At 39.2% G+C, this 23,543-nt stretch overlaps 1 protein-coding gene across 7 annotated transcripts in view; it reads left to right on the forward strand.

The window, feature by feature from the left end:
• Positions 1-12,032, forward strand: part of PTPRC (protein tyrosine phosphatase receptor type C) — a 59,181-nt gene extending 47,149 nt beyond the window's left edge. For all 7 annotated transcript variants that reach the window (XM_042820194.1, XM_042820195.1, XM_042820198.1 and 4 more), the window contains 13 exons: positions 159-195; positions 808-905; positions 1,821-1,946; positions 3,349-3,506; positions 4,822-4,957; positions 5,645-5,794; positions 6,153-6,243; positions 7,205-7,338; positions 8,103-8,237; positions 8,411-8,533; positions 8,960-9,138; positions 9,804-9,939; positions 10,722-12,032. In XM_042820194.1, the coding sequence (XP_042676128.1) occupies positions 159-195; positions 808-905; positions 1,821-1,946; positions 3,349-3,506; positions 4,822-4,957; positions 5,645-5,794; positions 6,153-6,243; positions 7,205-7,338; positions 8,103-8,237; positions 8,411-8,533; positions 8,960-9,138; positions 9,804-9,939; positions 10,722-10,991 (1,773 nt within the window). In that variant the 3' untranslated portion in view covers positions 10,992-12,032. The remainder of the gene's footprint in view (positions 1-158; positions 196-807; positions 906-1,820; positions 1,947-3,348; positions 3,507-4,821; positions 4,958-5,644; positions 5,795-6,152; positions 6,244-7,204; positions 7,339-8,102; positions 8,238-8,410; positions 8,534-8,959; positions 9,139-9,803; positions 9,940-10,721) is intronic.
• Positions 12,033-23,543: the final 11,511 nt, after the last annotated feature.

Consider the following 23,543-nt stretch of genomic DNA (forward strand, 5'->3'; position numbering starts at 1 on the left):
CTTTGAAGATGTCCTCATGTGTTCGTTCCATTTTTACAATGTATTTGAGATTATTGGACTGTTGCATATGGAATTCATTTTTAAAGTTACAAATCTTATTGGTCATGCTTTTTTCTTTTTTTTTTTTTTAAGTTGAATAACATTGTACATTTTAATAGGGCTTCAAAGAACCAAGAAAATATATTGCTGCACAAGGTAAGTTTAACCTTAAATTACCTGTTTTATTCTTTCAATCACTTTTTTTTAGGGAGTAGTCAGAAAGTAAACTTAAAGTAAATTTAAGGAGGAATTGGAACTTTGACATTTTAAAATTTAATGAGAAAATGCCTCCAGTAAGTTTTAGCTTAGAGAATTTTGTGATGGTGAACAAGTAATATGTTAGAGGTAGACTTCTGATGATACATAACTTTACAGCAGGAGTTTTCACATTTCACAGCCATGTATTGAAAACGTATGAAAATTTTAAAGTGTAGCATAATGGCAGCAGCCCTTATAAAAGCAAGTCTGTGGCTGTTATTTGCATGGTATCTGTTTAGCTTTTCAGACTGCAGGGCTAACATCAAGGCAGCTTTTGAGTAGCTGTACTCTGAAAAAATGCCTTGAAATATCACACAGTCACAGATCGTAGGGGTTGGAATGGTCCCATGGAGATCATTGAGTCCAACGCTCTGCTAAAGCAGGTTCCCTACAGCAGGTTGCACAGAAAAGCATCTAGGCGGGTTCTCCAGCAAAGGAAGCTCCACAACCTCCCTGGACACAATTCCAGTGCCATATATCCCTCACAGTAAAGAAATTTTCTGCCGCTAGGTCCCAAGGATGAAACCACGGATGATTTCTGGAGAATGATCTGGGAACAGAAAGCAACAATTATTGTCATGGTTACTCGCTGTGAGGAAGGAAACAGGGTGAGAAATGTCCATCCATCCATCCGTCCATCTGTCCATCCATCCATCCTTCTTTTGTCTGAAAACAGAATGGGTTGCTATGCTGTGGTGAATTACATTTTCTTCTTAAGTCCTCTGTTTTCATTTTTTGTTGTTCTGGCTTTGTCAAAACCTATGTTGGATAGCATGCCAAACCAGTGTTAACATATGGAATTATCACTTATCAGAAAACGTCACTTTATTTATAGCTGTAAGTAGTAAAGGGTGGGCTTCCAAGTAAAGCCCAGAAAAAGGCTTGAGGTAGAATTCTGGCTTTTTGTAGACTTGGCAAAAAATGTATGATTTGCATTTTCCCCTGTCTAGGCTCTTCTGATATTCTGCCAATGCCCTCAGTTAATAATATTTTTTGTATCTACTATCTTTTCCCTTCCGTTAATTGGGAAAGTTGGATGCTTCTGGCTTGCTTATGTTCCTTACTCCACATAGAGCAGGGAAGGTAACATGAGGAGTTTTGATAGCTTTTGAAGATTAAAATGTTGGCAGCATGCAGGTTTAAAGCATTTCTGAGTTGTTTCATCAGCAAGCATGAGCAAAGTTCCTCCCTGGAGGCTGAAAAAGACGCCGTAGAATTAGCAACAAACTCCTCTACAGCCTTCAGGCAACAGCCACAAGGTCTGCATGGAGGTATTCACATTGTCACCTAGTATACGAGATTTTTTCCCACTTTCTGTTCCAAGTTAAATTCCATAGATATTTGGAATTGTTTGGCAGTGACATCCTAATCATTGACTGCCTTTTCAGGGGAGAACAAGACCTATAAGGAATTGGAAAACGATATGAAGTTATTGTCTATTTTAAATCAGACTTTATTCTAGCTCTCTGCTGTCTGCCATTTTGCAGTCATTCTGCTCACCAATTAACTTCATATCTTCATAGAACAAGTGTGCCCAGTACTGGCCATCAATGGAGAATGGCTCTGCAACATATGGAGACATTATTGTGAAGATCAATGAAAGTAAGATGTGTCCAGACTATATAATTCAGAAACTACACATCACAAATGTAAGTTGATTTAGGAGGATAAGGCTGAATGGGGTCAGTCTGTAGGTTTTGTTAAGAGATTATTTATAGCATGAGAAGAGTTAGGTAGCAATGGAAGATGCTTTGCTTATGTTTCCCAAGCAACATTTTGTTTAAAAGAGAACTTGACAGATGTGGGTGTCATTTCTTTCAGGAAATGTGAGTTAGACATGTATTTCCCAACTTAAAAAACTATTTTTCATAGTATCTGGACTGTGTTTAAGGGGAATCTGTTAACATGTTAAGTATGGAAAACTTAATACTTCGTGATTTTCTTATAACTTGTTCCTTAATACAGAAACTGGATAGGCATCTCAGCATTATCTTTTGCAGTATCAATGTGACTCATAGGACATAGTTACCTAACTCCATGGTAACTGTACAGTAGTTGCAAAATTTGAGTGATCTCAATATAAATATAAACATTTTAAAATTACCATCTACCTATGTGAAGAGTCAATAAGCATGGTTAACTGCTCTCTCTTTACACATCTGAAATACATTATTTCCTCTATGAGTAACTGAGGAAAAAAAATTACCATGTTAGGCTAAATGCTTCTCTCATGCTAGTAAATTTTAGCAAGGGCAAATGGAACTTAATTCACAGATAAAAGCATTAAAACTCAAAGAGTAATTCTACTGAGATATCTTGAGCAGAAGAATCAAGCAAATCCACCCATCTTGAGTCATTATTTCAGCTGGAAATTCCTCCTCTTCTCTCTCATTACATTGCAATGATGCAAAAATTGCAACTTAGTAAGGTATCATGATGTAAATAATTGCTCTGTGACTAATCTTAAAAGGAAAAAATTGCAACAGGATGAGAACTATGGCTTTACTGTGTCTATTTCTTGTATGGTCTGCAGTTAAATGTATATTATTTTGTTTATATGTTATTATTTTATTTTATTTATTGTTCTTAATCTAAGGTGCCCTCAGCAGACTACTTCTCGGAGACATGAGAGAATTACTAACCGATATCACTTGAAACAAGGAGAGCTATAAACTAAGTTATTCATGAATGGAATGGGGAAACATATTACACCCTGGATCTCTGGCTATTCTCTGACTAGCCTGAGAATAATATATTTGTAACACTTTGAACCTTTTGCTTGTCCTCTGTTCAAGTCATTGTGAATTCCTGATTCACAGCTCTTGACTGTTATTTTTTAATTAAAGGTGAATATGAAAAATGTTGTAACCTGAGAGGCTGCTGGGAGCCTCACATGACACCAAACTGTCAGAAATTTCTGTTTCAATATTTGATGACTTTTGTCCTTATTTTTCTTTTGCTTTGTGTATCTGCATTTGATTTTGGCTTTTCATAAACACACACGCACACACACATATATATATATGTAAAGTCATACTTCTCTTTGTCCAGGGAAGAGAAAGAACATCTGGAAGAGATGTAACTCACATTCAGTTCACCAGCTGGCCAGACCATGGTGTTCCTGAGGATCCACATCTCCTTCTCAAACTCCGACGCAGAGTGAATGCTCTCAGCAACTTTTTTAGTGGCCCAATAGTGGTTCATTGCAGGTAAATCATAAAAATTGATAATGATTATGTTATGTTAAATGAATATGAAGTTAAGCTATTCACAGAATGGAGCTAGCAAAAGTCAAAAGTAATTGGCTTATGCCAAATTTTGTGCAATAATTACTTGAGAGGAGGTAGATAAAGATGCAAAGAAAAGCTTTTTTTTCTGGTGAATCATTCTCTATTCAAATTGACTAAATCTGAGGATATGTAGACTTTTGAAAAGCAGCCAGGTAAATGCTGCACTATTCTGTCTATAAGCACCATGATTGACAGAATTGACCTTACTGTCACTGCAAAGCATTTAAAACTCAGTCTCATCATTTTTAGCATTGCAATTAATTTCCAGCGAGAATTGTTTTCACTTTTGCTCTCTTGCTGACTGCTCCTCGCTCAGGGAAGGACTCAGATATGCCTGTTTAATATCTTTCTCGATGATCTGGGTAGGAGAATTAAGAAAACCTTCATTAAGTTTGAAGATAACACCAAACTGGGGGGAAGTGTCGATCTGCCTGAGAGTAGAAAGGTCCTACAGAGAAATCTGGACAGGCTGGATTGCTGGGCTGGGGCCAATTGGATGGGGTTCAACAAGACCTAGTGCTGGGTTCTGCACTTTGAACACAACAACACCATGAAACATGACAGGCAGAATAGCTGCAAAGCTGCGCAGAGGAGGATGTGGAGATGTTAGTCACCAGTTGACTGAACATGAGCCAACAGAGTGTGTCCAGGTGGCCAAGAAGGCTTGTGTCAGAAATAGTGCAGCCAGCAGGAGCAGAGAGGCCTCTGGTGAGGCTATATCTTAAGTGCTGTCTTCAGTTTTCGGCCTCTCACTACAATAAGGACATCTGGAGCGTGTCCAGAGAAGGGCAACAAAGTTGATGAAGGGTCTGGAACACAAATCTTCTTGGGAATGGCTGAGGGAACACAGGTTGTTCAGTCTGAAGAAAAAGAGGCTTAGGGTGGGACCCTTATTGCTCTCTATAACTGCCTGAAAGGAAGTTGTGGCAATGGGGAGATTGCCCTCTTCTCCTGCATAACTAGCAATAGGACGAGTTGTGTCAGGGGAGGTTCTAATTGGATATTAAGAAAAGCTTCTCCCAAAAAGTGATTGAGGAACAGGTTTCCTGGGGAAATGGTGGAGCCACTGTGCCTGAAGTTGTTCAAGAAACATGCAGGTGGAGTACTTATAGGCATAGTTCAGTGGGCAATATTGATGGGAGGTAGACGATCGGACTAGATGATCTTTGAGGTCTTTTCCAACCTTAATGATTCTTTGATTCTGTAATAACCAAATCTCTTTTGCACTTTGCAGTGCTGGAGTTGGGCGCACTGGGACCTACATTGGAATTGATGCTATGTTGGAGGGGTTGGATGCAGAAGGCAGAGTGGATGTTTATGGCTACGTTGTGAAGCTGCGCCGGCAGCGATGCCTCATGGTTCAAGTAGAGGTATCTTACTAAAGTACCTTTCACTTAAAACTCTCTTTTACTAGTTCTTGATCTGTATTTCTGAGAACTGCTCTGCTCAGTTATGGATACTGCTAAAATTCAGGTGAAGACTTTCATACAAAATACAGCTTTGAAAAAGGGTGAGAGAACTTCCAGCAAAGTTTTTTTTTAGTTTAAATTTAACAAGTTTAGGCTTGCTGAGTTTAGATGCTAGAGAAAGGGGAGAGTTACTTTTTAGATTTGATAATCCAGCTTTTGACATGCAGCTCATAAGTGCAAGTGCAAAAAAGCAGAGTTGAACTTGCATAATCAAATAAATTTTGTATTGAAGAAACTGTCTAGCAGGATTTTCAGTTAAGTTGAGAGTACAATGGTAGGCTTAATGGGATGCATGTTTTTAACTCATTTCGTTTTGTCCCCCTGATCTTTCAAATCTTAATTGCACGGTTTTTTATTGATGTGGCATTTATTTGCAGGATACCTTTCATCCAACACATTGCGTGCTCCAAAATATTTAACTTGGAAGCCCCTATGATTTTTTGAATGTAATGGCTGCTTAATGATAATGTTTAATGTTATTACTACTTACAACGTAAGAAATAGTGGTTGGTAGTTGTTTTTAAAATAATGGTATAAATTTGTTTACTCATAATTTCATTTTTAAACTTTTCAAATGGTTAACACCAGTCACAGTACATCCTTATCCATCAAGCACTAGTGGAATACAATCAGTATGGAGAAACAGAGGTCAGCCTCTCAGAACTACATTCCTATCTTAACAATCTGAAAAGAAAAGATCCTCCAAGTGAACCTTCTCTACTTGAGGCAGAATTTCAGGTAAAGAAGCATTGTTTTCTGGTCTCCTAGGCCTTCACTCCCACTTAGGTTTGAAAGTGACTTGCGCAATAGCCACAAGAAAGAGATAACATATATAATAGATCACTTCTGTGATAATATTTTTAATAAAGATTAGGGGCATAGGATGATTAGTTGCGTCTGCATGCATATTTTCCATGTTACTGTACTTGTTGGAGTTGGCAATTGTAAGCTATAGTCCAGATGTGACCAAAGTTCATAGAACTGAAGTAAGAATTCAAGGCACAGGGAGATGAGGACAGAATGTGGGTGTTCAGAGGGGACCAAGATACAAGAAACTATTTTTATCTCAAATATAATGTCAAACTTATTTCTTTAGAGACTACCTTCCTACAAGGGATGGCGGACACAGAACACTGGGAATAGAGAGGAAAATAAAAACAAAAATAGGAGTGCCAACACAATTCCATGTAAGTATTTTCTGTGAACCTTCTGAATTTCATCTGTTGTCTTCTTCAAGAAAACCTATTAAATTCTGAACAAACAAGGGCAGTAAATTACCTTACAGAGATGTATTTAAGTTACTTTCCCAAGATTGTAAAATTAGAAACTTCCCCTTGTGATTCGAAGAAGAAATGATTTGTTAAAAATATGAATTCTGGGGAGTGATTTATTTCAAACCAGGTGGTCTTCACTCTGCAATTTTTAGGTGAAAGACTGGCCTTTTTCTGGTTGCTGTTTCCATTAAAATATCAGGAACCTGCTGTCTTTTCTGATGGTGAAAATGAAGAACTTGAACTTGGTGACTGACAAGCTAGTGAAGGATGACAGGCACTAAGCTTCAAAGAGCAGGTTGCTCTCTTACATATAGGGCAAAACTTTGTTCAGTATTTGGATGCAGTGTGCCCCAAAATGTCTGTGGCTTTTAGGATTTGCGCTGGGAAGAGGAAGCCTGACAGGTGGAAACCTGGAGGAGCTTTTCTCAAATCCTGAGTTCTCCAAGGTTGACTTCTGGCATTACCCAAGGTGCAGAAGCTCATAGTGCTCTTCTATCAAACCCCCTTTTTCTGATGCCTCTGGCTTTCTGCCAGGAAGGACACTGCTGGTCATAACGTGTTTTGCAAGGGCTTTTCAGAATCAGTACCCAGTTTCCTGACCCTCCTCTACTAGTCAGAGAGTGACAAATGTACACCTGGTAGCAAGATCCCAAATTCAGAAATGGATACATTTCCTGTGCTCAGCTCTGAGAATAAAGCAAACAAACCATAAGGGAACCCAAGCCACCATGTGTGTGGCCATCTTCACCAGTAATAAAACAGTAGCTGGGATTCCCTGGAGGTGGCAGGAGGGTGATGACACAGAGGGTCAGCCCTGCTCAAATACTGTTATTTGAGCAGCAGTGTGGTGTAACTGTGACTCTGTCTCATGCAGATGACTTTAACCGAGTGCCAATCAGGAATGAAGAGGAACAAAGTAAGGAGGGCGAACACGACTCAGAGGACTCCTCAGATGAGGAGAGTGACTGTGAAGAATCAAGCAAATACATTAATGCTTCCTTCATAACTGTATGTATATAGAGGGTCCTCTGTAAGTAACTCACAAGGAAGATTTGATTGCAAATCAACTTTTAATTTTAGTAATAAAAATATTCTAAACTTTGCTACAACATACTTATCCATATTAATATTTTCTCTGCAAGTGAAATGTGATTGTTATTCACATATACAAAACTGTGCTAGTAAAGTTTGGACTATCAGCTTTACGGTGACGTATTTACCCCCAAGGAAGAGAGCCATTATCTGTCACTTATGAAAATAATGGATGTTATGCAATTAGTAGGTAAATTAGATTTATCTGTATTCTTTAAAATGTGACACTTACATTTCTATTTCTACACTGTTTCTATTAAGTGTAAACTTAGTTTTACTCTTGGTAGGTTAATGTGAACTTGTGGCATACTAACTCTGTTGCAATAGTGTAAACTTTATTTCTTATTGATCCAATTAAACGGTTCTATCGAATTCAATATTTGTTTTAGCCCTGAAAAAATATGCTTTGTAGGTAATGGCACTGTGAGACCTCACTCACTGTAGCATGCATGCATCTTGTTGTCAATCTGGAAGTAATACTTTGGAATTCATACTGCGATTTTGCTGTCATTTGACTCTGTAATTCTTGCAAAGTTGTTGCCTGCTGTGATGGGCATATTTTCCCAATGACCAAAAGAGATAATTAATTTAGTGCTCTTTAAATGACAATGAGTTCTGTTGCATGGCAGTCACATTTGAAATGAATTTAAGGGAAAAAATATTTTGCATTTCTTTTGTAGGGTTACTGGGGTCCAAAAGCTATGATTGCAACGCAAGGACCACTGCAGGAAACTATCTCTGACTTCTGGCAAATGGTATTCCAAAGAAAAGTCAAAGTCATTGTTATGCTGACAGAGCTGAAACAAGGGGATGAGGTAAGGGCGACATTTTCTCATATTAAAGGTCATCTATATATAAAGAAAATACTGACCTGCACTCTCTTATTCTCTTCTGCTTTGAAGAGAGCGCATTCTGTAAGTGAACGTGGAAGATAAAATATAAAGAAGTTTATACAGTAAGCACTAACTTGTATTTTTATCTATTTTAGGAACTCTGTGCACAGTACTGGGGAGAAGGAAGACAAACATATGATGGCATAGAAGTTCAAATGACAGATGTCAACTCTTGTCCTAGCTACACCATACGCGCATTTGATGTCACACATCTGAAGGTAGAAGTTTCCTTGCAAATTACGAAAGGGCGTTTTACATTTGTTCTTCTAATTATAGATCTAGCCCAAAGAGAGAGTAGGGGCAGTTCCCACCACTTATACCTTCTGCTGTAAAAAATTGAAGTATTTTTGTCTTCTAGACCAGCTGCTAATTACACTAAATGTGACAAATTGCCTCAGATTTACCATTTAGCTCATTGCCAAGAGAGTGGTAGCAGAGTCCCAGGAGGTCAGTTATCTTTTGTACTTTGAGCAAAGCTTGGTCCTCTCCCTACCTCATAATTACATAAAGGCAGAGCTCATATCACAATGTACTTCCCCAGGAATGTAGGTTTTCTTTTGTGTATCAGCTGCAATGGATGTACTGCTACATGAACCTTTTCTTTCAGCCTGACCATTAACTACATCTCCACTGCTGTTTTGCAGAGGAAAGAAACGCAGAAGGTGTATCAGTATCAATATCACAAGTGGAATGGATTGGATGTTCCCGAGGACCCCAAAGATTTAGTTGATATGATTCTAAGCCTTAAACAAAAAGTGCCAGCCAGAGCAGCCTCTGAGGACAACAGGAACAGCCGCACTGTCCCACTTGTCATCCACTGCTGGTGGGTCTTGACTCAACACATACTTTAACCTGCCTCTGAGGCTTGGGTATGCTTCAAAACCACAATTTTGTGGTAGCTACCTTTTCCCACAAGCCTTTCTGTGGCTTGAAGGAGAGACTCAGCTATCCTTAGGATGTTCTTTTCAGCTCAGAATTGACCTTTTTGATTGCAGTACTGTAAGATGAGTGCACTTCTCTTCAACAAGCCTGTATGGGGTAGGTGATTAGAGCTAGCTGCTTTTACCTGATATGTGTATTTTGAGAAGTGCTAGCTCAGAGTGCTCTTATAGTGAAATAATAGTGAGGATCCAGCAGAGTATTTAGTTTATCCCAGTGCATAAGTTGGCTTTTTTAGGACCATTTCTAGAAATAAAATAACCTTGCATACTATCTTAAAAGGAAGATAATTATGCTAATCATTGCTGAGCCTGTAAGTCTGTTACTTCTAATTTCTCTCTGATATACTAAATGGCCACATTAATTCAAGATATAATCTAAAGAAGCTGTGTCTTGTGTGTATCCTACAAATATCCTTAATTGTCACAATTTCTGTCCAGTAAAACACCTTTCAGATATGTAATTCTTTTTATAGACCTTGAAATAAAGTTATTGTTTAATAAGAAGTCTTATTGATTTTACATTTTAAGAAGGTGCATTTTCTTTTAGTGATGGATCACAGCAGACTGGTGTGTTTTGTGCTTTGATGACCCTCTTGGAAAGTGCAGAAACTGAAGAAGTAATAGATGTTTTCCAAGTAGTAAAAGCTCTTCGTCGCAGCAGGCTGGGAGTGGTCTCTACCTTTGTAAGTAAATCCTGTGAAATAACAGGACTAATCACAAGGCTTCTCATCAGTCAAATATCCTCCTAACCATATGTGTTGTTTCTGCATAGGGAACACTAATTACAATCAGAATATGAACAGCCACTTACCACTACTTTAGAATTGGCCATTACTGATAAAAATAAAGCAGTCTATGCTGTAATTGTAGCAGCAGTCCAAAGCTGGAATTGTAAAACAGATTACGGAAGGATGCATGTTGTACAATTACAAATAGCATAAACTGGTGTTTCTGCAGCTGCCCAAAGGACATGCAGGTACAGGGTCCTTTGGCTGAGTGCTCAGGGGGCTAACTCCATCGCACAGATTAGGAGTCACCAACTTAGTTACTTTAAATCACTCAAGAGGTTTTGGATCTCTGTGGCATTTGCTGGTTTACTAACAAACCAAATGGTTTTGTCAGTATGGTGCAGACTGTAGATAACTCTTCCAGAGTCTTCACAGTACAAGTTGTTTAATGCTTAGATACTCTGAAGAATGTGCTTTGGTGACTTCGCTTTGTAAAGCAAAAGTGCAATGCTTGATGCATCTGATAAAGGCAGCTGCAGAGATATTACATACACATGAAATTGGGATATACCATAGAACCACTGTCCTCTCTGCCAGAAGCTGTGGAATCTGCTTCATATACGGTCCTGCACGTCCAGCTATGTGCTACATGTCTAAAATTTTAAAGAAGTAAGAATGAGATAATCTGTGGGCTCTGTGCATTCCATTCATACTATCCTCTTCTCTTTGTATTTAAGGAACATTACCAATTTCTGTATGACACCATTGCTCGTACCTATCCTGCCCAGAATGGACAAATAAAGAACAGCCAGCAGGAAGATAAGGTTGAATTTTGCAACGAAGTAGAGAAAAAAGATCAGGAAACTGATTTGATCACTATTGACCTTACTCCATCAACTCCAGAGGCAAATGATGCTCCTGAATGTTGTGATGATTTTAAGGCTGCAGACACAAATAAGGGGACAGAAAGTTCTACGAATGGGCCCACAACTCCAGTTTTAACTTAGAAAATTTTTTGGTATTTTCATACCAAACAAATCTTAACCACAGTAAGAAACATGATTTTTTTCCCCCTCCCTTTTGGAGAACATTTATATTGGATTTTCAAAGGTACAAATTTAAAGCAATACTTGAAACTTCTAAAGAGTGACAAAGAACTGTGAAAGTTAAATTTTTTGTAGATTTGCGTCTAATGCTTCAAAAGCCTCCTCACTATCTTTATACTTTTCCATTTTAAAATATGTACAGTGTAATACTATATTCTTATTTTGAGCAGTGGGAAGTTTTTTTCTTCAATTCTCTAAGAAGGAGAAAAGCAAATCAACGCACCATGGCAAGCATGTTGCTAACGCAGCTCTGTGTTCAAAGCTTTCAGCAAGTAGAGCAACATAATGGGTAAGCATGCCTCCTATCATTTCAGGACTGCTGGCTAAGAATTGCTTTAATAATACTCTGAGGAACTTGTGGGACTTTGCCAAAGAATTCAAGATTCTGACCCTCTATCCTCCCAAATCAATGTGGAACAGAAGTTTTGCATTTCTCTGTCTTGCCTCAAGATGTCCTTGTTGCTCCACAAAAATTCATCTGCAATTTCAATATTAGACTCGAAGAAGGGTTTGAGATTTAAATGACTGCAACAGTTCTGACAGAAAACGCATTCTGTTTATTCTTAGAGATGGAAATGCTTGCACATTTATTTCTTATGCTTATATCCTGTGATTTGAAGAGAATACTTCCACAAATGCACATGACTTGTTTTCAGAGCTGGAAAATACTTACATGCTTTTCTCCAAAGTGTAGATTTTTATTAGTACAGGGATTTTATTTTATTTTTGAGATTTTATATGTTATAGCTATGATAATTTTACTGTTTCTTGCTGCATTCTAGCGAATTAGTTAACAAAGTGGTAATTGTTTTCTTCTGTTGAAGTCTCTAAACTGGCCATTTTCTTCTAAAGGCCCAAAATCTTGTTCTATCCAACATGTGGATTTAAAAAAAACCAACAAATTTCATTAGGAAAAGACACCATTAAATTCTTATGAAAATATATGAGCCTGGGCATGTGTCATAATTCTCTCATTACAGATGAACAAAGCTGATTTTCTTCTGCTGAAAGTCGTTAAAGAAACTGTCGCTCAACAGATGTAGTGCCACTTCACTTATCAGTGCATGTTCATAAATTCTCCTTCAAAACAAAATTGAAAATGTCTGGAGAGCTATGTAAACAACTGCGGGGGACCATTAGGTCAGGGACTGAACCAGGGATTGAGCAACTGGTGAAAGGACACGGCCAGCCCTGGGAGCACAGGTGCAAGCAATTCATCCAGGGTCCACCCCTCCCAAACCTCACTGATGGGCTGGCAGCCAGAGAGAAAGCATCTCTACTCGGAGATCACCTTTTTTGGGAGTTTTCAGTGAGCTCTGATCCTCGGAAAGGCATAAACTATTCCTTCTTTGTTACAGTTTGTGATCAATACCTTCCTTTGCTGATCCGAAATGTGTTCAAAAGGCAGTTCTATCTGCCGCCTATCTTTACAACAGTGTACACTGTCACACTGCTTTGGTTAAAACATTAGTTAAATTTTGCTGCTAATATAGATCAAATAATTCATTCACAATTATCAGCTCGATTAAGTGCATCCTTGACAGTTTTGCTTAAGTATGTGGCAGCAATCACAGAGGCAGTGGATTCTTCTCAGCAATGATCCGAATTCTCTTTCCAGCCAGCTCTGTGCTAAATCATTAACAAAGCTCTGGGGGCTTCTGTGATGGCAGGTCTTGAGGAACGCTTTTGGAGATCAAATGAGAAAAAAAAAAGAAGCCTGAGACACTGATCTACTCACTGCGGATCATTGGGTGACAGAGAATACTTCATTTCTGTTTCTTCTTCTAAGATCTGGTTGACATAGAGCCTCTCTGGCTATTTCAGGCAGTATCTGAGTGCACAGACAGAGATCTCCCTTATTTGTAGGAATAACTGCAAATATTTCCCAAATCTTCATCCTGTGTAACTCATTCATACTGGTTCCTTGAAAAACTGTTTGTCAGCCCTTCCAGCAACACTGGGGCTGTAAGCGTTCTGGAGCATTTCATTTTCATTTGGAAGCTGTTTCCTAGGAGGATTCTACTACTTCTCTTGGCTACAGGAAAAATATCAGAAGTTTTCTTTGAGCCGATTTCAGCACTTAGGATCACATTCTTTGTTTTGGAGAGCAAACCTCAGAATGTGGATTTTTTTTAAAAAGTGCACAAAGAGTTGAAGATCGATTTGTGAATGCATTTTCAGTGAAGAATTCCGAACGGTGTGAAATTCTGCTGTATGCACGTTCTTACTAGTCACCAAGACAGGGAAACAGAGCCTTACACTAAAACTGTCCCCACATGCTGAGTGGAAATGTCTTTCAGAGTATAATTCCTGGAGGGTAAACTGAGCTCTTGGCTTTTAATTATTTTCAAATTAAATAATGCTTCACACAATTAAATCTCGTAAAATCCCAATGTGACAATTGAGAGAGCCTGTCTTAATGCAGTTTAGAAGTTCTGATTGCTTGCAAGATCTTGCTGTGCATACACCAGGCTTGTATTTTTTTTTTTGCCTTCTGTGCTGTCACCCGAGTTTCAGAAGTCCACCAGATGGTGACACAGTCTTTGTAGAGGAGTATTCATATGCTGGGACACTGCTTACAAACTCATAGGGGTAAGCTATGGGCATATCTGCAAGTCTTCCAGGAACCCAGTGAAGTGTATTACAGGTGAGGCACAAAGCGCAAACTAACAAGCTCTGCTCATAGGAAACTGACCTGACTTTGTTAAAGCACAACTTCATTGTAGTGGGCTGGATACCTGGTACAGCTCAAACCTGAGAAACAGTCAGGCAAAGTATGATGGAAAACTGTTGATTTTCTCAGGTAGAGCTTAGATGCACAAAAACTGCTAATTGCTGCCTCCAACTAAAAGTTAGTTGTTGTTCAAAAGTATTTTATAATCTGAAATCTAGGCTAAAAATAAGTAAGTGACAGGTGTGCTGGGAGACAAGTTAAGCTAATCAAGGACTGATGTGACCAAAGGGGTTAGATTTCTGCTCAATTTACAGTCTAGAAGGTGATAGAAAAGTGGAAGAATGGTGATGCTATGTTAGTGAAGCCATGTGTGGGAAGATGTCAGAGAGGAAGGGTCCCTGAGCTTTCACAAGCTTCTGTTTGCCGAGGTGAGTACAATGGGATGAGTCATGCATTCTCTTTAGTTTAGCTTTTTATGTTTCTTGTGCTCTGTAACGAACAAAGTAGTTACAGTATAACCTTTTGCAGAGGCTCTATGTTATGACTAACAACTACAGCACAATTTTGAGATGGATGTTGCCCAACACAGAAATATCAGTCCACTGAGTGTGGGACGCTGGCTCAGCGCATGGTGGTTGGGGGCACCTCTGAGGGGATCACAGAAACCCAATTGCTTTCATATAGCCCTCACCCTCCCATCCCAGCTTCTACTGCTGTGTTTGAGCCCTTGCAGGGTACCTTTGTACCTGCTGCTTTTTGCACCCATACTGCTGAATAAAGGCATGGTTTTTGAGCTTTGCTGCAAAACAGGGAAACCAGCTTAAATCTTGTATGAAAAGAAGTGTGTCTGGCACATCCCAGAGTTTCATCTAAGAGCTACGAAAGAAAGTGAAATGCTAACAGTTTGACCCATTTGTTTGTGTGAGATGACAGAGAGGGTAAGAATGAGAAGTGGCTCAAGACAGGTGTTTCATTAAGTTGGAAATTATGTCCTTTTTAAAACTTTCCTCAGAAAAGCTCTCCAGTAGCAATGCTTATCTCTCACACAAGGCATCTTGCTTTTGTACAGGCTCAGTGTTTTTTGACTCTGTACATTCCCCATATTGCCTCTGAAAGAATATCAGAAATTCCCCAAGGGCTCTGCACAGCTGTGCCACAGCCATTTTTCCATACATAGAGTTCCATACAGTTTGCCAAGACCCAGAGTGCTGTGCTGATTTCTGATCACTTTCAAGGGAAACCAAACCAAAAGGAACTTTTTAGTCACAGTACAGTGCACTTCTGTGTGCATCAGCTCTACTTCAGAAAAACATAAGGCTTCTGAGGAAATATGGGACCCAATACATTATAAACATATTGTACAGTATACATAAAAAGGTTTATATAAATGTTTCATAAGTTGATCTTTCAGTGCAAATGAAAGCAAGACGACAACTTCTAAGCTAAACTTCTAAACTAAGTAACTTTGGACCACTTTTAGCATTCAGCATCATGTTTTTTGTTCTGGAGAGCATCCCTCCTGGCTGCCTGCCTGTGCCTCAGCCTGCTGCATTTTCCTAGCCTACCCACCAGGCTGTGCTGGAATTCCTCAAACACCTTTTGCTCTGTTCAGAGCAGCTCAATTTCAAAGACCCGGAGCCACCTGGAGTAATGAGGATGAAATTTTTTTATTCCTACATGTGGATTATGTCTGTCCAAGACCTGATTAGAAGTGTACATGCTGTAACTGAACCGTCTTAGCCTGCCCTGTTTGGTTGTGGGTGTTGTTAATTGCTTTAAAGTAGGATTGCGTTCCCAACACAGAATTCAGTGAATTGTTGATTTGGTAACTCCTCAGGCTGAAAAAGAAAGTAGGAAAGAAAGCAGCGAAATAGTGTCTCTCTACTAATTTCTCTGTGGGGCAATACAGCACAGAGACAATACTGAATTGTGTGGCTGTTGAACTTTGGAACAGTGGTTCTCTAAAGTGACTTTCCAAAAACTTAACCAGAGGTGAGGTGCAATAGACTGCATGCATGCAGAGTAAATCAGTGTTTGCATCAGCATCTACCAAGAAATCAGTTCCCCTTATGCTGCAATGTAAGTCATCTTTCATGATCTTCAACTGCAAAGAAATATGGTTAAAAAAATGATGGTAGTAAATTTTCACTCAAAATTGAAGTTCTTGCCAAATGCAGGCATTTGGCCAGAAGTGTTAGCTTTGATTTGAAAAAACAACAACAACAACAAAAAAAAAAACAGAAAATGAATCATTTTTCATCCAATTTTACTGACATTAACATCATTTGGGAACAACCATATCTTATTCTAACTTTAGCACTGACTTCAGTTTAACTCTCATCTTATATGAAATATTTAAATGTATTCTTTTTAATGTATCATTTTGTCATTGAAAGCACTTGAAGACTAAAACAGCTCAGTATCATTAAAAGTATTTCCGTTTTCCATGCTGATTTTTAACATGTTTTCTATTCAGCAATAAAATGAAATTCTGACTTCATGTATTGATTCAGGATAAATACTCACTGAACAGGAACTCAATTTCTTAAATGGCATTAATAAATTATTCCATAAGGAGCCGCGTCTCCTTCTCAAGAGAGTGAGTGATTGTCACGATCAGACGGTGTCTTGCCCCAGCCGCAAAGGAAAGACATTCTTGAGTGTGCTGGGTAGGAGTGTGCAACCCACTTAGCAGCAGACAGCCCCAGTCTGATCCCCCACAGTCCAGTGAGTCAGTCTGCCTTTTCCTTTGGTAGCTCTTGCTCGAATTTCTGAATTGGATATCATTGAATCGTTAAAGTTGAAAAAACTGTTGTGATCATCTCGTCCAGCCATCAACCCATCACTGCCATACCACTAAACTATTTCACTCAGTGCCACATCTACACCTTCTTTGAATGCCTCCACAGACCATGACACCAGCACCTTGCTGGACAGGCTGTTCCAGTGCCTCACCACTCTTTCGGAGAAGAAACTTTTTACTAATAACCAACCTGAACCTTCCTGGCACAACTTGATGCCATTATCTCCCATCTTATCAGCCTACTGGAATATCCTACCAGAACATTTACATCAGCTTTCTAGGTTTTCTCCCTATTTGTTACATTCATTATTTAATTAACTTGATTAACTTCCAACCCTAGCCCTGCCCTCCCTGTGTTATGAAACAAGTGCACCCTGCATCTACTCTTCCAATGGCATTACACCTCTTTGGATTTACTGGCTGTGCAAAGTTCATGTACCACTTGGGTTGGCGTGCAGGGGCTGACTTGCTGTCACAGCATGGTGTTGCTGGAGCCTGTGACATCCTCCCTGGGACCTGACACCACTGTGCAGTCAATGAGGCCAGAGATATCAGGGCAGCAGCACAGTGGCCCTGCCACGCTATGGTCTCTGCTTTACTACTTCTGGAGATTGCAGAGATTTTAGATCTTTCATATTCAGCATGTAGGAAAAGCAATGACTCTTGTAAAACCAGTGGTGCAAGCTGAGTATTTAGAATAAAAATTGGAACTTTATTGATATAAAATATTATTTATAATGACCTTTGCAGAATTTAAAGTTGAGTTAAGCACGTAGAGATGAGAGAAAAGCAAGTTAGCTGAGTTCATTGCCTTACAAAGAGGATGCTCCTGGATATTTCCTTCCAAGGCCCACTTCTGCTCTGAGCTATTTAGCTGCAGATTCTGCATCGAAAGTGCATCCACCCATCAGCTGCACAGCTGAGATTTTATTGTGAGAGCTTGTCCTACAACTGGTAGGAAAGAAATATTCACAAACTAGATATCTTGTTCTCAATTTTTCCATCTAGCAGGAAGTTTTCTCATGGTGTTCTGTGAGAGACAGTTTCAAAACTGCTATTTTTGACTTCCTAACTCAGTACTCCTTGAAGCTACGGGTTTTGCAGTGCAACACAGAGATGTATTAACAATCCCACATCTCATTTTCTGATATCCCCATAGCCTTCTAGTGGGCACCTTTTCTTAGCAAGAAGCTTCACTAAAATAGCACAGGCATGAGGCCAGCCGCGGTGCTCGCTGTGTGGCAGGAAGCTGCTGGCAGAAGGCACTGCTGGAGAGGGAGTAAGGAGGCTTGGACTGAGATGGCCTCACGCTCTTACTCTCTTTATGTAAAGAAATACTCAGGAGTCATCGAATGAGTGTTATTCAATAGCCAGTTCCACCTCTTCTCCCTTTTCTCCTTCAAAGCTTTTGGATGAAGCAGGTGGGTATGGTATTTTTTTCTTTTTTTTTTAATGGAATTTTCTTTTGCTTTGGTTCTTTTCTGTATTGTACTTTAAATCGCAGCTAGCACTCTATTACTCAACTTCAGGTTTTTGCTTGCAACTAAAGATATAAATAAATCAAGAGTTTGTTTAGTTTAATTCCTGTGCTGCAATTTTTTTTATCCCAACTGTCATTATGAATTAGTCATTTCTTTGCTCAAAACCATCAAGTACAACAGCATCCAAGGTAAATACTTCAATAAATCAAGCCTGATAAATTAAATAGTTATAACTTCAAAAAATCTAAGATAAATAGGAAGAAGGAGAATATTTTTATAGGGTTTATTCAGGTTTCCTTGGCAAGAGCTCGAACTACAGTAGACATCCCAGCCAATGCATTCCCCTGCAACCTGACACTCTTGGCTGAGAGACATCACAAACACAGACGAGTGACCGTGTGACGGTAACTGCTCTGAACAGCTACAACTGCGTGCTGATGGCCCCTCTGAAGTGGTTCACAGGCAGAGCTTGTATGCAGGGTGCTGTTAGCAGGTAGCAGGAGAAGCCCAGCTGGAAGACAGAGCAGGAGGCACCTCTACATCAGGCAAGTCGGCTTGTATGCAAGGGAGAAATGCAGATGCCCTGCTGTTCTGCTGGACTTCCAAAAGGGAAAAGTGCGTACCAGCCTGAGTAACAAAGAATTTGTAGCCAATTAGATCATTTTATGGCAGCATTTAAGTGAAAAAATGCAAAATGCACTAATCATATCTACAGCCAAGTAATAAAGGCATGTAGTAGAAACTCAGTTGTTAACTCTCCTTGCTTTCTGGTACTGGTTGCCTATTGTAAATCTGAAGTGTACATTCTGTAAGGCTACTTCATGATTCCCAAATGATCAACGCAGCCTCTTCATAGAGGTATGCAGGGCTAGCAGCGCACGTACTAAATCTGTGAGCAGCTACAGCTCTATGAAAGGGTAGAAAGCAATATTATGAAGAAAGAAGTAAATTTTCCAACTGCAATTACACTGAAGTAAAGGAAAAACCCCAGTGTTGGGGTTCAGCACTAGAAAAGACAGATTTGAAAATGGAAGATGTTTTCCTCTCATACAGAGTCTGTCCAACGTGGGGATTTTCTGGCAGTAAGTGCATCATCTTCCTCCTCTAGTACAGAGCATGTCTGATGACGTTAGGCAGACTCTGGAGGGCAGCTGTTATGAAGGAGAGCTCAAGAAACTGTGCTGCCTCAAGGCCCTGAAGCAGCCTTTTTACTTTTATGTCTTGGCTAATGAATAGACTGCCCTTTGGCATCTCTTACATAAGCCAAGAGCTTTTCAAGTCCAATGCATTTCACATTCTCTAGAAAAACAAATTTTCTGACCCAATTGGATAATGCGTAAGCAATTCCCTGCGTTGAAGCCTTCCCTGAGTTTTCCCAGTGTGTGCTTTTGCTGCACAAGGCATATCACGAGCTTTGGGGAAGCAATTCCAGGGACAAATTGCTATTGTAATGTTGCTTAAAATTGTCCAGTAATGTTGATATGATCACTTCATTATTCTGAACTTAGGCTCTGTTCCTTACCAACTAAAATTAGTGGGATTCTTTCCAGTGGTTTTGCTGTGCGATATTTTGGGTTTTAAATAAGAGGAGAAAACACGAATAGATGACATTCAATATATATTTTTTGTTTTTTTCTGAACCAGAGATACTAATGCTCACGAATACAGTCTCCCAAGGGGAGAACAGAGGTTATATACATAAAAAATGTGCATTTGGCACAATAATGTGCCTTGAAGCTGTTCAGTCTTTGGATTCTGGTGCCCTATAGGTAGAGAAGAGCACAGGATAGGTCCGTGGTGAACTCTTAGTATTAACTTGCACATTCTGCTCCCTTAAGAGAAAGGATACAATAATCAGTTCTGTTTCACCTGGAGCCCATGGTAACATTGGCCCCTAGCCAACAAAGATCTAAGAATATGCCTTCCTGCTAATTTGGCTCAGTGATAAGACCCCTGCCAGCAGTAGGGAAACTGTATGTGGTGACCCTTGATTCCTTGGCAAACAGGGACAGAATATGAACAGCAAGTGGGAAATTCCTATTGACCTGGTTATAGTGTTTTTCAGAGTCTCACACCTGTTTCTTTTTCAAATCCTGTCTTCCTTTGTGTTGGATTTTTGTGTATTTGTGTGTGCAAAAGATCAAAGCAAGGAGTAGCAGGAATTTGCCCTTAGAAGTGGTTCTTGTTACATCAAGATTCAGTCCAGCAGACTAAAAATCAGCATTTAGTTAAGAAAGAGAGAAGAAGAAAAAGAAGTAAACCATCATCAGAAATACAATCTCTGCTGTTTCATGGATTTTTTTTTATAGGGCCTATTACATGAACATCATTGAAGGACACATAAGTACCTGTTACTATCTCAGAGTTAAGCAACAGGGAAGTGTAATTAAACATGCTATTCTAGTGGGCTTGAAACCTATTTGCAATCAAGCAAACCATTGGGCTTCTCAGCAGGTTTGGAAATCTCCCCTCAGAAGAGGCCCAGCGCTGGGACAGGAGCCACATCTTGCTACCCTGACTGAGATGCATTGATGGGAACGAGTGGGAGTTTGCAGAAAGTCCAGCTGCACCAAGCCTTGCTCTGGCCAGGATTAATCTTTCACTTTTATGAGCACTGAATTTCACCAACATTTATCCCCAAATTAAAGAAAACTAACAAAATCACGTTACTAAAGCAAAGGAACTTTGTTGGTTTGTTTTCTGTGTAAAACGAAGCAAAGTCTTATTTAATCTTTGTTGCCTTGGATAAGGGGAATGTGGTATGACAGACCTTTCACAGCCTCCTGGTTGTACCTGAATTAATTTGTCAAGAGGAAAATGGAAATGATTCCACATCAGTTTGTGGTTTCTTTTCATCCCCCAAATAACTGGGGCAGAACAGTCCAAATGTGATGAATCTTCACTGCAATGCTGGCATTAGAAGGTGTCACACAGAGGAGTTTAGGGCAGAAGCTCCTCTGCTAATGCTAAGCCAGGGAGTTGGGAGCCACCACTGATGAAATGCAGCCCAACCATGCTGTTCCTGCACTCCCACCAGAATTAATTAGTCCAGCTGGGAGGGAGGACAGATCTGCCTGGGCAGACTGCAAAGGCAGAGCAGCTACAGCACTTTGTACCTCACTGAATGAGTTTGGAGCAACACAGACTTGATGTCAGAAAGTTGTGCTGACTTAAGGGTAAGGCAGATAACACTGCTTGTGAGATCAGTTTTCTCAAAGACACCTGCACAATGCACAAAAAGAAAAATCCAAACCAAAACAAAACAAATATTTTTCCTCCTATGCTTTTCCTTTTGGGTATAGTTTCAAGAGAAGCAAGAGTCTGACTGCTAAAAAAGCCACTCTCTATGAGGTCAGCAAAACAGGTTAAACTGTAGCAAAACAGTACCCTTTCCCATCTGATACTTCCAAAGCTGCAGCAGTTTGGCAGAGCGTGCACAGAATGGGAGTAAGGACTTTCAAAGCTGTCTATTAAATTTGCATGTCCATTTCAATTTTGTTAATGGAGTCAAAATCCAAGGTTGATGATCAAAACCAGAAATCTCTGGAGAAATGCAAGGTATGATTAAGATTTAAATAGCTGAGAAAGTAGAAGATGATGTCTTCTGTTATGTCCTTATCCATTCTGGAAGTAAGTGAAAATAATCCAGAAGAAGGAGGACTGATTAAACTTCAGAGCAGCTTTTGCAGGCATTTCTGTTTCTCTGCATCCTTTCTGTTTTTGAATGCTGAACTCTAAATTAGTCTGAGTCTAAATTAGAGACTAAAGCTCAAAAAGAAGCTTAGGAAAAAATTGAGAAGAAATTACAAGGAGGTGTTTGGTGGCTTTCCGGGCAGAATGTCACTGAGAAAAATCTTAGTGTTCTCTTCAAAAGCAGCAAACCTGGATTTCCTTTCTGATACAAAGATGGTTCTTCTACTTTCAAATTAGCAGTCTTTATTAGTGTAGACTTTGTCACCTTTGTCATGAAAGAAAATCACACACTGCTCTAGCTGTCTGAATAGTTTTTTTTTCTCATGATGTTCAGGAGCATCCATCAGACCTTAATAATTGCAGTTCTGCATGACAAAAAAAAAAAAAAAAATCAAACATTTTTAAGAGAAGCAACACTAATGGGGAGAAATGTTAACAGGAGTACTGATTCATGTAATTAATGAAGGCAGGCAGGAACTGTGGAGAGTGAAAGAGCTGTTGGAACATGCTTTTCCTGAGAGAACACCTAAATTAAGAGGCTGTCGGAGACATATGTTTCATAGTGTTGGCAACCCAGGTGTAACAAATTTCCAAGATGGCTATTAGTGAGTACTTACAGCTAAAAAAGCATTTCTAATTTCTTGCTGAATATGGAGACTTAAGTGTCAAGGGAAACATGGAACCGTGAGCAGAAGTGAAGGTCACAGGGGATACATGTGCAAAATGATGCCCTTTAGCAGGGAAATTGTTGATGACTTCCACACGTGATGGTCTTCAAATCAGCTGTTGATTAACGAAAAAGAACCTCAAATGGAGGGAGTGATCAGCTGTTGATTAACGAAAAAGAACCTCAAATGGAGGGAGTGGAAAGATCAACTCCAACTTTCTTAGCGCAGAAATTTTCACTTTCAATGTCGTGCTTTTGTCTTGGACGAAGGATCTTTCATCTGGTTTGACATGGTGATTCCTGTCTTTTTGTATTTGCTTTTCTTTCAGTGTATTTTAGAATAACATTAGTTGCATTGGGGAAAACAAAACAAATGAAAAAAGCCCCACCAATTATTTTTATTTTCTGAGTGCTACACTGTTTTTCATTTATAGATCAGTTTCTTATGATGAGACAATAGGATTCTCTTTCCTGAATGTGATTCATGGATGCCTGAAAGCATTATTTGTTTTTCCCTGGGGCTGTTTTGCAGAACAGAGGCAGGAGCCAAGCATGACTTTCAAGACATTTTATCACCTGTATTACTTTGTTCCTTTAAAGTAGCGGCCAATAATCTTCAACGGTAAAACATTTAGGCACGTGATATAAAGCAGAGTAGATCTTTGTGCAATTTTGATATATTTGAAGTATCTCGCTATTATGTTAGTTTGTTTCACATCTTTCTTTTCTTTTTTCTTTTTTCTTCCTTTTCTTTTCCTTTTTCTTTTTTTTCATGTGGAAAGCCTCATTGAATTTTAAATGAGGGGTAAAGAGAACAGGTGCAGCTTTTGGTGTTAAACAAAACATTTTCTATCCTGCATCTCAAATCAGGATTCATAAGCCTGGATTAATGGAATTTATGTAACTCAAGGAGAATAGGGACTGCTAGGCAAAAACTTTATTCTTTACATTTCACAAAAACTGGTGATACATGTGCTGTATATTTAATTAAAAAATGCATCTGTCTGGAGCACTTTCTACACTTTTTCTTGTTGTGTGCATTGTGTCTATTTTATTTCTATTTCTGTCACAGAACATTACTGTCCAGGTTGTGATGTTATATGTGAAGAGTTTTTGCAATGCTTAGCAAAGTTCT

Source organism: Centrocercus urophasianus, unplaced genomic scaffold (genome assembly GCF_019232065.1).
Source record: "Centrocercus urophasianus isolate 14NV4802_14NV808 unplaced genomic scaffold, USGS_Curo_1.0 seq_18, whole genome shotgun sequence".
Taxonomy (NCBI): Eukaryota; Metazoa; Chordata; class Aves; order Galliformes; family Phasianidae; genus Centrocercus; species Centrocercus urophasianus.